The sequence below is a fragment of the Euprymna scolopes genome, chromosome 20, assembly GCF_053919585.1.
Source record: "Euprymna scolopes isolate OS-2025 chromosome 20, ASM5391958v1, whole genome shotgun sequence".
NCBI lineage: Eukaryota > Metazoa > Mollusca > Cephalopoda > Sepiida > Sepiolidae > Euprymna > Euprymna scolopes.
The window spans coordinates 3592314-3608158 of NC_136501.1; the positions used below are offsets into that span (position 1 = coordinate 3592314).

General features: G+C 32.0%; 1 protein-coding gene across 1 annotated transcript in view; it reads left to right on the forward strand.

Moving 5' to 3' along the window:
• Positions 1 to 15845, forward strand: part of LOC145241296 (spermatogenesis-associated serine-rich protein 2-like) — a 180167-nt gene that overhangs the window by 121621 nt on the left and 42701 nt on the right. Inside the window, exons 8-9 of the mRNA XM_080104044.1 lie at positions 5028 to 5099; positions 10371 to 10500. Of these exons, the coding sequence (XP_079960170.1) occupies positions 5028 to 5099; positions 10371 to 10500 (202 nt within the window). The remainder of the gene's footprint in view (positions 1 to 5027; positions 5100 to 10370; positions 10501 to 15845) is intronic.

A 15845-nucleotide genomic window follows, 5' to 3' on the forward strand; every position in this document is an offset into this window, starting at 1 on the left:
TTTTTAAAGAGTTCTGTCCATGATGAGGTTGGGAAGTTTTGTGGAAATGGTCAGCACAATTGTAAGGGAAAAAGCCGTAACAGTTCCTACTAATATGGCATCGAGGCCACACCAGATACAACTGCATGGTCCCGACTCTATTCATCAAATGTCAATGCCAACTGCCCCAGTACGTTGCATCTGCTGATGGAACAGCCTCCTTGGGAGTTGCACCAAGTTCAAGTTCCTGACTATCAGCCAGATAATGCCAGACCAGTCAAAAACGTTTACCTTCAACACCATTATTAGTGATATGTCACCAGGAGTAGGTGTAAAGATAGAATAACTGACTGGAAAGACAGCATTTTTTCCTCCTTTGTCAGAAACCTCGTTCATGGGAAATGAAGATTGAAAAACAAAATGGGAGAGTAAGTTACATGGCTACAGAAAAAGTATTCACAAATGTTTTTTCACTCTCCATTAGTTTTATTCCCAGACAGAAGATAAAAATAAAGCAAAGTATTATGCTTTGAGAAGTTTTTTCAATATTTTGTGGTAAATTAAAGCTAACTCTTCCTTACATCTTAATATTTCTTTCAACAAAATTTAGCATATGCATTAAAAAAAAAATGACTGCTTGCTCTACCGTCGTCAAAAGATTTCTTGTTGTTGTAATGGCAATTTATCTACCCCTTACATTCATGAGTGTAAGTGATAATCTAAGTTAGAACCGAGACTTTCAAATCTGATTATAAATAACTTCCACCGTGAGTTGAGTAAACTTTTACCTGATTTAGTGAGGAATGATAGTTTTAAGACGGTTTTAGGCTCTGCTACATATAATGTCTAAAAGCGTCGATATAGTCATGAAATAAGGTAGGTCACCATAACATGTATGAAAAAGTAATATTAAATTGCTATTAATATGTGTGTAAAAATTTCTAATTTCACTCGATTTTTATTGGCAATCATTAAGCAGGGGCGAATGATGACAGTAACTCCACCCACTGTCAACACTGGGCATTATTTTCTGCTAAAACTAGAAAACAATATAAATGTAATTCTCAGAAAAATACTCCACTTCAATTGAATTCATTTACGTGAAGAATATGGATTATTTGCTTTTTCAATCTTGTCTTTTAGAGCAGAGATTTTAAATGTAAAAGAAACAATTCTAACTTAATGTTTTTAAAGCAAACATTAAAAAAAAATTAATTTTAATAGCCTCCTCCTCCTCCTTTCATAATAAAACCGGGAACCAAAACAACAGGGAGAAAACAATTTTTGTGTATGTGTGGAGTTTTGAATCATAGCAGTATGGTTCTTGGATTTTTAAGAACACAAATTAACCAGGGTTACTTTTGCTGTTTGAACTTTAAAACAGAAATCACTTTCTTTTAGATACTTCAAAATCACTTGAATTTTCTTTTCAAATATTGATTCTATATGATGCTAATCTTGTTTGCATATGAGGTTAGAAGTGTAATTGAGGAAGGACTGTCTTAAGCACAGATCTTGTAATCTAATAACAGTGAGTTCAATCCTTGTGCAGAAAAAAATTGTAAATAATTAAACAATTTATTCAAATTTAATAGATTTTCTAAAAACTATCAACAAACAAATGTAATTAAAAAAAAGAAATTAATATCATAATTAGTATGGATCACTAAATTTCTACACTACTAATGAACAATATATACTAATGTTGACCCAACAGGTTGTTTAATAACTAGGGCTAGGACAACAGCATATTCTTTTCATGGTTTTGACTTTCAGGTGTGTATCTTATATCCTTTTATATAGTGATGTGGTTCTTGCTTGATTAAATGGGTCTAACTGGGTCGGATATATACTAGAGAGTCAAAACAATAAGAATATTCTGTTGTCATTGCTATATTGATAACTATATGAAAATTATTTACTTATGTCTTCAACGAATGAAATTTTTTTAAATTTAAATTTTCTTGCTTGAATACAAGTTATGCGATATTTGAGCTGCAAAAAGAAAAACAAGAATGAAATGTTTATATATATATATATATATATATATATATATATATATATATATATATTAGACTTACATGTAATATATTGAGTTCGTGTAATTCAGTAAATTTTCATATACCAAAAGGTTTTAAGCCAAAAATGGTTGACACACACACACACACACACATATATATATATATATATATATATATATATATATATATATATATATATATATATAAATGACTGTGTGTTGCTTCCTCATAGGCTCAGTCGTTTCAGAACCTATCTTTTGCAAATTTCACACAAAGGTAATTTATATCTGGCAGTTTCTTAGATATGTTTTGTACAGAAATTCTCATAAATATTTAAAATATTCTTTCTCTTTTATAGATAAAGAATTTTTGCAGGGTAATATTTTACATTACACCAGCAAAGGAAAATAATCAGCGTTGCTAATTTAGCGTTTTTTTTTTTTTTTTTTTTTTTTTTTACCCGCTAGAGAGTCTGTTTGCAATCTAGCGTGTAAAATTTTGATCTAGTGGTTACCGTTTTTTTTTCTTAAAATCTGAGGATATTTGACACCCACTAACCTGCAATTTAAGATTAAAAAAAAAAAAAAAATGTTTGAAAATACTTTAAAACATAAACTGAACTCATTCAGGTAGTTAGAAAAGTAGCATTTATTGCCTTTCGTAACATTTATTGACTATTTGTTTTCATTTCACCATTTTTTTGTGTTTTAGGTAACCATACTTAAACTTTATATATATAATGGGATTTTCCAAGTACATTTTATTGAGGGGGAAGAGGCGTTCCAGCCTCTATAAATTAAAATACGATCTAAGCACTCCCCTTATTTTAAACTATTCATTTAGTAAAAGTGTAAAGTTAACAGTTGAAAAATAAATAAAAAATAAACAGCAGCAAAAAAACTTATACCAAACGCAGTAGAATTTAATTATCCACCGATGTATGCTTTTAATGTGTTAATACTAAGCTTTTCTAATTTCAAAATATGTTGTTCAAAGTGGTTTTTACATACTGAATAAAAAGAATAAATAAATGGCCATTTATTACTTAACAGGTTGAGAGGCCTGAAAAGTTGTAAACAAATGACTTATTCTATCACTAACCCTAAGTTTGAGTTGCACTCCCAAATTTAGAGTTAGTGGTAGTCATAATTTTTTTTTTACAGTTTTTCAAGAATGAAATCCCCACTAGTTAAGCGACAAGCAACCAGTTATTTGTTGTAAAAACAACCAAAAGAAATGAAATAAAGAGAATGTAAACACAATTTCAGCACATATAAAAGATGCTTGAATTTAACTGCATTTGGTATAAGGTATTAGTTGTTATTGTTTACAATTTCTCGACTGTAAACTATCCTATACTTTAACAAAGAGCCAATGTTCATGCATTTACTTATTTTTACTAACTTTTTCAACGTTTATTATTACATTTAATTGTCAGCATTAACCAACGTTAAGAAGCAGCATATGTTAACACCTCATAAAAGTTTGTTGCATTATTTATATATATATATATATATATTGAAACCTTTCTGTCTCCAATATCCTCCGAATGTGACTGTCAATGATCTTTGCATAATTGTCAATGAGGAGATACATTAGCTCTTTTAAGAACTGAGTTAACGTTGGTTTCCCTAAGTTTTTTGGGTTTTTTTTTTCAATATTTTAATCGTACAAAATTTTACAATGTTCTCTGGTTTGGGGAATGAGTTATGTTGGAGGGGAAAGGTTTATTTTGTTCTAAAATTTACGATTTACTCACAACCTTATTGATCCCTTAAATTCCTGTCTAATATTCTCACTCGAACTTTATATTGTTTGATTACTCCCCCCACTCTTAGTTAATGCAATCTCTATTACTTTCGCCTGTATTTTCCTCTCTCTCTCTCTTTCTCTATTTAGAAATAAAAGTAACAAAATTCACTATAAGAAAATTACTAAATTTGTGAAAATCAAACGTTTTTTTTTTTTTTTTTTTTTTTTTTTTTTTTATTTTGAAGTGTAAAATCAAAAGTCAAGTGCTATGATTAATTTGTGCTTCTAAACCAAATGTAAAGCATTAATTTTTAAATGTGGTTGCATTAGTTATATCAAAGATTTTTGTTTGTTTCATGTGAATTGTGTTGAAGCATGACTTTTTGTACTTTTTCTTTTAATCCGGGTGGTTGGGTCTGTCTCCTATTAAATTGATTTCATGGAATAAATTTTTTTATTCTTTGATAATTGATTGATAATTAATATCCGTCTTATGTCCATTTACCTATGTTAGGGAGATGACTCTTTTTTTAACAAATCATGTGTTAATCTATCTTTTTAAATTGCCATGATTCATAGAGTTATGGAAGCGTAAGTACGTTTTTAGCATAATTTGTTTTGATTGGTTGTAATTTTGAAATAACATTTTTAAGTAACTTAAAAATTTACATCAATTTAATTTTCGTATATTTTTTTTGCTACAAGAACATCATTTGTATTTTACTGAAGAATATTCTTTATTTTAATATTTTTATTTAAAATAATAGAATTTTAATAGTTAAATTTATGTTACTGTTTGAGCATTTAATTAATGTAAATTTTTATGAAATTGTCACGGTAATGTTTTCAATCGTTATAAAATTATTGTGTGTAAATAGCTTCCAAAATTTTTAATCTTTTAATTAAATGAGGATTTAAGAAATTTAAAGTTTTTTAACAAAAGATTAAAATGATTTAATTTGTAATTAAATCAATGATTTTTAATAGAATTTGATGTTTTATTTTATAGTTATTTGATTTCAATACATATTTGATTAATAGTAAATGAAAAAATGCAAGTCACATAGAGGTGAGAAACACAATTGTCTTTTTATTAGCATAGATATTTTAGAAATCTATCCATTTACTTGTTTTTATAAAACCGCAGTTTGTGGTGAAATACAAAATATTAAACATTTCTGAATGTTTGCATTAATTTTAAAAAATTTTGTCCGAGTTCCTTATTTCAAATTTATAATTGTTTTTCGATTTGTGAAATTTTTGTTTTTATCTTAGGCGTTCCGCAAAATTCTGAGAAGTCAAAGATGAAGCAGAAACAAAAATCTGCACCCAAACCAACAAAGCCAGGTGTGGTGGGATTCTGTATATACATTTCAACTAACCACATCTCGCCCCATTCCCCAAAAAAGAAAACTCACATAGTTCCAAACAATTGTATATAAATTGCACCCCCACCCATGGGAATCTAAACTGCTTTGAACATCCTTTTCTGCATTTTCTTTTTCTCAAATGAAGGTTTAAATCTTTAATTTTTATTTTTATTCTAACTTTTCATTTTCAAACTCGTGTTGACCTCCACCTCCCACGCATAAACTATGATAAACTTTTTTTGTGACATAAGAGAAGATATGTATATGTTTTGGAAACTGTCACTTAATGTGCAATTATATGCTATTATAGCATCATGTGAGACTGCAACTATACATTTTTGGGGGGGAATAAAAATGTTAGTGTGCAGCTTTTATGCACTCAGTCAGTATAATCACACTGACACACCAGTTCTTATTAGATCACCAAAGTTAAATAACATTGACCCTGGTCAATGCCAATTGGGTAACAATTTAGAAATACCAGGTGCTGTATGTAGGATGTTGACACCTTCCTGCAAAAGTTGTAAAAACCTAACATCATCTCCCCTAATGGAATGTACATGTAATTATGAATTTCATATGCCATGGAACTTTCTCCTTCAGAGGAAATCATTTAAACCTGCCTAGAGTTAGTGCTGCAGTTTCCTGTCGACTTATACATGGCTTCTCAAACCTGCATTGTTAGTCTGCCATTCAGAGATAGCGTTTGAATCTGGCAACAGCTCTTTAAACCAGACAGATCTGCATTCCTTGTTGCATAAGTAACACTTTAATTAATCTATGAACTAGATAACAAATATTTGAACGAAAGCACATGCAAAACCAGATTTGTATACAAGTTGACAAACTTTATATATTGGAGATATGCTGTGAAGGATTCAATGTATTTTCTCCCCCCAAAAAACTGTATAACAGCTTTTCAGTGGGGTTAGAATAGGTGTAAGTTTCAAACTGATTCGAAACTAAATTGCTTGATCAATAACTCAAAACTGCTACCACTGAGCCATCCATCACTTCCACATATAAAGGAAACTTATAAATATTTCTGATTATCAACTACATATAGGACTCTTTTATGAAATCTCATATGTGTTACCAAAAAGCTCAGCCCACAAGGAAAGCAATTCATTCTTGTTCTAATTATCACTTGTTGGTACTCCCTTGCCTTTCACAGATTGGTTAATCAAACTAATTATTTTTTTCCTTTTTTTCTTTTATATAAATCCAATTTTTCATTGTTTCTTTTTAAGCTTGATCTTTTTTTTTTTTTTTTTTTTTCTTTTTTTGCATACTTTTAAAAAATTTGATGTTAAAATTTTTTTTACTGTTACTAACCTTGGTTGTTTCACTTTATTTTTTTTTATTTTTATACATGTATAATTTATTGGGTATAATTATTTTTATGTATAATTTATTGGGTATAATTATTTTTATGTATAATTTATTGGGTATAATTATTTTTATGTATAATTTATTGGGTATAATTATTTTTATGTATAATTTATTGAGTATAATTTTTTGTTCCTGCTTATTTCATTCTTCACAATTCTTTTGCTAGCAAGCACAATATATAAGTTACAGTAAAACATCAAAACTTTTTTGGCTTTAAGCTTTTCTTTTCTGCTGATTTTATTGGGACTGAAACATTTGATTCTTATATAAAAAAAAAAAAAAAAAAAAAAAAAAAAAAAAAAAAAAAAAAAAACTAGCGGGGGTGCCCGGCATTGCCCGGTTTTTTGTAGGTGTAAAAGAAAAAGAAAAACTTGAACCCAAATCCTTGAGATGAAAACGAAAAAAAAAAAAAGCCTGACATCTTACCACACCGCTAAGAAGGAAGAGAAGTGAGAATGGTTGAAATCAAACGATTAAAAAGTTAAGTGACAGGTTCGTAAATTTAATGAGGTTAAGCATCACGCCATAGGGGAATGAAATCCTGCACTTAACTTTGACTGCGAGGCAGTTTTTATTTTTGGTTTTGTTTCCCCAAGATGTGGGGGAAACCAACTCCTCATAAAAGGGGAGTGTCCAAATGAATAGCAATTATCTGATATGACGGTTTTCACCACATTGATCAAAGTTGATTGCTTTTTGGACGTCCCTGGCAGGAAAGCCAAGGAAAAACGTTCACTTCGATTCGTTTCATTTTATTTATTCGAAAAACACCAACAAACACGCGACAGAACGAAATAGCGCAAATTTTCTAAAAGTCGATCAAAATAAATCTAGACATGACGTCCCTTCGCAAATCATACACATTATGATCTAGGGGGTATATAAAAAGTTCTAAGAAATAGTAACCCAAGGAGAACCTCGGCGAAAAATGCTTTTGCTGGACATACAAAAAAAAAAGATATATATATATATATATATATAAACCTTTTACAAAATTATTTGTATGGATGGCTGACATATAGCAGCTTAACTTCTAAATTCAAACATGGAAAAAAGTATTTCCCTAGAAAAGCCACTTAATTTCTTTCAGCTTTCATATTCATAAGAAATGCACAAAACGGTCAACTTTTAGTGCATGTAAAACAAATATTGGCTAAAATCTCTTCAGGAACTGCACAAGTGTTTAAAGAGTTTAGAATATTCATTTGTTTGTTGTCAATTATATATAAAGTAAACTTGTCTGTCTGTCCAGCTAGAATACATAAAGTAACAGTCAAGTATTATGTAGAACTTGTTTCGGTGGATGATTAGACAGGCATCTTTTGATTTAGTTGAAATTATTGTGCTAAGGAATGTGGTGACATTCTTTGAATATGGCCATGTCTAAAAAGTCGGTACACAAAGTTAAGACACCAGATGTGAACTTTGTTTCCCTAAATATGTAATGGAAGTCACTAAACATGAAATGAAATACAAAACCATATGGAAATAATTTGTTTTTAAAAAAATTTATTTTAGTTTTAACATTTCTTGTGTTATCATGAAACAATAAAAAATATAGTTTTATTTTTTACATTTTTAATGTTTTAATACTTGTGTTATGAAAAAATGAGAATGTAAATCAAAATAATGGTGTATTCTTGAAATATATTCATGTTTAAATAATACGAGGGGTGTGCAATAAGTAATGCCCCTGACCCACTTCCAGTTGTCTGATCTAGCTAAAATTTTGCATGTGCAATGATTTATATCTCTATGGGTTATGTGGCAAATTACAGCTCTGAACTAATTGTAGTTTCTGTTTTACAGGTGTTTGAACTGAGTTAGGTGTGAAATGGAGCTTATTGAATGTCTAGCAGTGATCCGGTTTTTGTATTTGAAAGGACGCACACCACAGGAGACTTTTGATGAAATGAAAGAAACTTATTGTGACAATGCCCCATCATGACACCTTGTAAAACGCTGGCATTCAAACGTGGCCGGAAGTCTGTGGAAACAGTTCTCAGACCTGGTCGCCCCCCCCTGCCCCCTTCTGCCAGTGATGAGACATCTGTCCGTCAAGTTGAGGCTGCCATTTTGGAAGATCGGCACATTACTATTCGCCAAATAGCCAAAGATGTCAAGATTAGTACAGGATCTGTGGAAACTATGATTCATGACCATATGCATAAAATGTCTGCCAGATGGATTCCCAGGTTACTCACACCATTCCAGAAGCAAAAACGCGTCGAGTGGTTGAGGATGAATTTGGAGATGTGCCAAGAAAAGGAGAAAGTTTTTCAAGACTGATTACACAGGATGAAACCTGGGTCCATCACTATGATCCAGAGACCAAAGCCCAGTCAATGCAGTGGAAGCACTTGGACTCACCACCTCCAAAGAAGGTAAGGGTGCAGCCCTCTGCTGGCAAGGTCATGCTCAGTCTTCTGGAACCAGGACAGAGTAGTGATGACAGATTTCCTAGCAAATGGTACCACAATTACAGGAGCCTATTATGCTTCACTTTTGAGGAAATTAAGGGAAGGTATCAAAATCAAGAGGTGGGGCAAGATCAGCAAAGGAACCCTCCTCCTGCAGGACAACGCTCCGGTCCACAACTCGCATGTCGCCAGATCAGCAGCACGGGGCATGTGGTTATGAAATACTCCCCATCCTCCCTACTCTCGTGACCTTACACCCTCTGACTTTCACCTCTTTCCAGCCATGAAGTTGTTTTTGAAAGGAAAGCATTTCCCAGATGATGCAGCCTTGATTTCTGAAGTCACGTCGTAGATGGAGGACCAACCTGGGGTGTTTTACAAAAACAGTCTCCAGAGCTGCATCAAACGATGGGAGAAATGCATAACTGGGTGGTTCCTATGTAGAGAAAGACTAATAACTGTGCCAAGTTTCGTTGCTCTACTATGGGAAGTGGGTCAGGGGCATTACTTATTGCACACCCCTCGTATATAAATTATATCCAGTAAATTGTCTTTCACAAGTTTTAGCACAGAATTTTGTGTCACAAAAAATGTATTTTAAACATTTATAAAAAAAATTTCTTAAAATGAATAAATGGAATTTTGTCATAAATGTATGAACGTTTATTGTTAACACGTGTTCTGTTATCACAAAAAATTTATTTTAAACATTTGTATAAAAAAGCTTCTTCAAATGAATAAATGGAAGTGATACAGATATTTTAAATATTCAGAAAATTAGTTATAGAAAGTTTAAACGAAATTTTTTAAATAAAATATTTCCTTATGAATTTATTTTAAATATTAAAAAAATATTTTTATAGAAATGTAAAAAATAACTTTTTTATGATAAAACAAAAAGTGGTTCCATATGGTTTCGCTTTTTGTTGACTTTCATTCCATGTTTAGGTAAACCGAGTCCACGTCCGGCATCTTAACTTTGTTTACTGATTTTTTAGATATAGCCTTGAGTACTTTAATAATTGCAAGGTCAGAACTAAAGCAATAAAAAAAATCTCGAAAACTCAAAGTACAGCAGACATGATTGAAGTTATTAAAACTTGATCGTTTACTCTTATCAGCGTAACAAATCTAATTTTTAAATTATTAACTTTAGTTCAGATTTTAAAAATCTAATTCTGTTTTGTTTTAATTGTTTTACTAGTAAGGGTTGTATTTAGATGACATTTTTTTTTTTTTAATTTTATGTACCTTAAACTGATTGAATGTGAGAAATGATAATTTGCCCTTTAGAATAAAAGTGCAGGCTATTTTTAGAAGTAAATTTGTTTCTTGTTGAAATAATTTCCTTAAAAGTCTATCTCTGTATTTTCTCTCTTGTGAAACTTTGTCTAGTTTTATTATTAGATGTGAATGAAATTCTATTTCTTTTTCAGGCCTTGAAAAATCGTCCAAAGATTTACATCGGCAAACAGTGGCGCTTGAAAGACTGCAGTTGGTCTTGACGGAAGAAGTAGATAAATCATATAAACGAATAAAAACAGTTTTTGAAGAAATGCACGCTTGGTAAACATTGTATTCTATTTTTTTTTAGTTAAAAATAATTTCATATAATAGAATTTTGAATGATCTAAAGACAGCTATTAGATTGACTAAGTTTCATGTTTTAAACAGTTCATAATAAATTTTTTGATGTTATTCATTTCTCATGTTTTTGTACGATTTTAAGTACAATATGTGCAGTAGTTTTATCAATCTTAATTAAAAAAAATGTATAACTTAAACATGTAAGAATTCTTATCAATTGTCATGAATGAGGAAGAGGTTGGCAAGCTAATGACTCCTTTTCCCCTTTCCTTCACTCCTCCTTCCTCTCATTTTTTTTCTTTTTGTCTTTAAATTCCTGTCTGCTGTTGCTCAGAAGAGATACTATACTTTGATTGCAGTTAAAAAGACAAGGAATTATAAAAAAAAAGATGAAAAACATCTGATCTATTATCTTCTGATGGGAATGGGCACTGGTCAGTGAAGTATCTGTTACCTTAAAACTCGAGATTTACCTCCTTTTTTAAGAGGTTGGGACTAATCCTCCCAGATATTACTTTCTCCTTAGAAGTTAATATAGTATTTGTTCCATTGTCATAAGACCATCTTCCCTTTTATATTTTGGAGGGTGGCAGTGAGTAGTGTAGTATCATTTCTATTATTCCTTATACTTTTATGGAAAAAATCTTCCCAGGTTATGCCTCTTCCTTTATTCGTTCATCATCACATCCTTGCAGTCTAGCAAAAATATGACTGGATTTACTTAAAAAGTATGCATTTTAGTTTATACAAATTATCAAATATTTTAATGTTTTCTTTCTTGTGAAAAAAAAAACAAATCTAAATGGTAAAAAATTTTCAACTTCAAAAAATGCAGAAATAACAAAAGTGGAGAAATAACAAAAAATGCAGAAATAACAAATGTTGAGAAATGACAAAAGTGGAGAAATGACAAAACCTTTTTTCATACCATTCATAACTAATTTTTCCAAAAATAACCATCCATCTAGATTTAACAAGATTATAGGAGTGGAACTCCCCTAAATTCAAAGATAATTCCCCCGTAATCGCATAGCTAGATTTTTCTCTTGGATGTAATAATGAGATACTATTTGGAATCATGTCTCACAGGGTATTGTGGGGTGTTGAGTATCAAGATCTGTTCACATTACATTTAAACTTCTGCATGTCGGTACAATCAGGGAAGAATAAAACGGAGAGAATTTCAAAGTCTAGCAGTTTGTAGGAAGAAACTACTAGAGTAGAAGATTTCTGCCATGTAGGCACCTTAGCAGTGAAGGGGTGTGATTTTGCTGCTTGTCGAGTTTATTGGCAGTACGTACGTTGAGGGAGCACAAATGCTGCAAGTTCATCAGAGCACATTCCATTATAGCACTTGTAAAACAGGTACATAAATGCAACATTGTGGTGATAGGACAGTAGTTAGAGCTTAGCTGATAGTGTGGGACCTATTAGATTGGGGACTTTTTTGGACCATGTCTTAGTGTGAGAGATTAGTGGTAGAGGCACCTCGGGTCTGGGAACAATACACCATGCATGAGTGAATGGTGGCTTTGTAGAAATACAGGATATTCTCAGGTGTGAGTACTTTTCTAGCATCGTAGAGGGAGCCCACCTTCTTTGCAGCGGCTTTGGCAATGTCTTCACTGTATTTGATCTTTCTCTCATCTTATTGCTTTATATGCTTGAATCTAATAAGAGAATGTGTCTGTCCATAAAAAAACATACTAGGGAGTATACCTTAAATATAAGTGCACACGTACAATTTTTAGGTGAACCTAGTCGAAGTAGTTCTGCATCTGTAGTTGATATTAACTAATGACACTTTTTCGTGGTTCACAATAAAATGAATTGATTTAGAAGAGTTAATTTAAGAGTATCAACATGGTTATAGCCAGCTAACGTACTGCCTAACTTCTGCGTGGCGGCAAATCAGTTCCTTCACTTTTATCATTCTTCAGGATTTCTATTGTGAAAAAAAAAAATTGAAATAAAATATAAGAAAAGGACATTATTAAAAAGTATGCAATAAAAATTACCAAAATTATATATAAACTAGCCTGGGGGGCCCAGCATTGCTCGAGTGTTTGGAGGTGTGTTGAGCAAAAAAAGTGTTAGTAGCAAGGCAGACTCGAACCCGTGACGCAAAGGCATGAAAGAAAATGTGACATCTTACTGCTACGCTACGAGGCCATAGGAAGTGAAAAGTGTTCAAATTTAGCGATGTCAATCAAAAAGTTGACTTGCTAAGTAAATGAGTTCATGCAGGTGCAGAAATGAATGTTGGCTGAAGGTCAGTTTAGCTTTCTGCCGTTTCATTTGTTTCCCCACAATGTTTGGGAAAACCAGCTCCCCACAAAAAGGGGGAGTCTAAACGAATAGAATGATCTGAGGGGTTCCCTCCACATTGGTCAAAGCTAATTGCTTTCTGGACGTCCTGGCACAAAAGGCCGGAAATCTGCCTTTGCTTTAGATTAGTTTCGCTTTTATATGGAAAACACAAACACACAAAAAGATGGAATAACGTGAATTTTATAAAAGTCGATCAAAATAAATCTAGGGACGATATGCGTCCACAAATCATAGATATTATAATCTAAGGAGTATATAAAAAGTTCTAAAACATAGTAAACTCCCTAAAAAAAAAAAAAAAAAATGATCAGAAAAATATAATTTAAAAAAAAAAAAAAAAAAATGATCAGAAAAATATAATTAAAAAAAAAAAAAAAAATGATCAGAAAAATATAATTAAAAAAAAAAAAAAAAAAAGTATATGTACAGGGGAGATATAGGTATGAGAGAAAAAATGATGGAATTAATTTGTCTTGTTACCACTTCCGGTAGCAGCCACACCAGAAGTTAGGATGTACATTAGCTGACTATAACCATCAACATATATCTGATATGTAACTGACAATATCAAGGTTAATTATGCTATCTCACACTCTAATCTGGGCAGCGTCTGGTAATCGTGCTAGTATAATATGAGGTGATTGAGTTCATTATACCTTTGCTGTGTTCTATACACATTTATTTATAGCAAACGATGAAAAATTATATCTGAATTTTATTGATTTAACACTGAAATATCTTTATTGTCTAAGTGAATGTCTGTCAAACTCTATATGAACGTAATTATCACTGTTGATATAACTGCTTAAGTATGTTCTTGTGTAATTTATGTAATTAGCTGGTAACATTTATACATTCATATGCTAACGTTCTTGATTTGAGGTAGATTAGACATCAAGATGCAATTCAAAATGAATATCAGTGTAATTCTTGGTCTTACCCAAAGACTCTTCAAAAACGCTTCTATCAAAACTAAGGAGCATGCCACAAGTCCGCCTGTTGAACTGTATGTTAGTAGAATTATCATTGTTGGTACATTGGCTTATGGCTGCAATTAGCTGCAAAGTTCTTGGCAAATAGTCTGGCCTTGTCTGATGCTGACGAGATGACCTCAGGTCCATTGATGATAGTTGGGATAGAACGCACACTTCTGTTCAAGATCCTGTTTGCTATTTGCCAGAACTGGTGGGAACCAAGCCGCTGCTCAGCTACTTTGGATTCAACAGACTGAGCATATAGCTCTCTTGCATGTTTTATTACTCTTTTACAGTGGTTGCTGGCAGTCCTGAAAGCAGCTTTAGTCTCAGTGCATCTATTACGTTAGTAGCTATGGAAAAAGTGATTTCTGTGCGCGATGGCAGCAGCACATTCTGGGGAGAACCGTGGCTGACTGTTAGGTTTTTGTTGAAATTTTTTCGATGGTATGAATCTGTCTATGCCTATAATTAACCATTCGGTCAGGTCTGATACTACAGAGGACACATCCTTTTTAAACATGAAATGCAGAGGTAGGTCAGATATGAATGTACGGAAGCTATCCCAGTCAGCCATAGAGTATCGATATACAGTGCAGTGGAGAGGTACGTCTGAAGACTTATTACATTTCATTTTTATCTTAACTACTATAACAGAGTGGTCAGAGGATCCCAGAGGAGATAGAACGGGACATGAACACAGCTCAGGGGAAGTTGTGAGGAAAAGGTCTAGAAGGCTTGCATATTGACCGGATGTATCGGGCACACGGGTGGGTTCGTGAACAGTCTGAGTGAAGGTTGGAATGTAGACCCCTGATGTTGGAGAAGGAGACCTGGTAGTAGGGGTCTACGTTGGTGGATGGGGTTCTAGGTTTATTCGTGTTTCTTTTTTGGAGAATTTATTAGTTTTAAGTCTCATCATATTGCTGTTGTGAGTAGAGAGATAGTATATATTAATGTGGAAATAATGTTTTCATTGTAACATGAATCTTTCAATGTAATATCCGTTCTCCTCCAATTATTAGATGAACTTTTTAGAGATTCTATTAGAAATGTTCAATACAATTTATAATTGACCTTTCGTAGTTTGAGTTTCTATGCACAGAATTTTCTTTATGGAATAGTTCGAAACTATTGTTCGATTAGTTAAATGATAAACCTAATCACCTTTAATATCTTTTTGATCCATAGTGCTTGAAAAATTAATGTAATTTTGTTTTATATATTTTTTTAGTCACACTTATTATAAATACTGCATCATCTCTATATAGGCTTACTAAGACTGTTGATCCCATTAAAATAGTATGTATTTCCTAGTCCAGTACTTATCAACGCATATAATAGATTTCTTAGCAAGTGATATCAACTGTGTCTATACTTGTGTAATATTTCAGGATTTATATTTTTAGTCATACAAAGTGCCTTATTCAGCAAGAGAGGTTAAATAGGTTAGTAATAATCATTCCATAACTTTATTTGAAGTCGGCCAAAGAGAATATTAAATTCTAGATGGGCGGAGCAATCTAATATTGGATATTGTTAAAGTCTTGTTCATCAGCTAGTAATACAAATTTTGGTTTTCTAGCAATTGTAATTTCAGTGTATTTATTAATTTTTAAATTTTGATAATGTTTTTGCCTCCAAATTTTTTTTGCTATAGAAATCACTCCAGACAAGACATGAAGCCACTTGATGTAAGGAGCTAAAAAAAAAAAATACTAATTCTCAGTCAAAAACTTGCCAATGATAATTGTTAGATGGAATATATTCTAGCCCAGGAAACTACAATTGCTAACCTATTTCTGACCAATGGGTTTATGATGCTACATTCATACCTTTCATTGGTTAAGAGTGAAGACATGAGAATTTGATTTTTTTTTTTTTTTTTTTTTTTTTTTTTTTTAAATTACATTTTCACCCCAAACAAGGCACATTGCCACTTTGATGTAGGGGGCTACTATCAGGGGCAACAACTACTGGGTACTATGTTGGGATTTGGGCAGCAAGATGTTTGTTCAC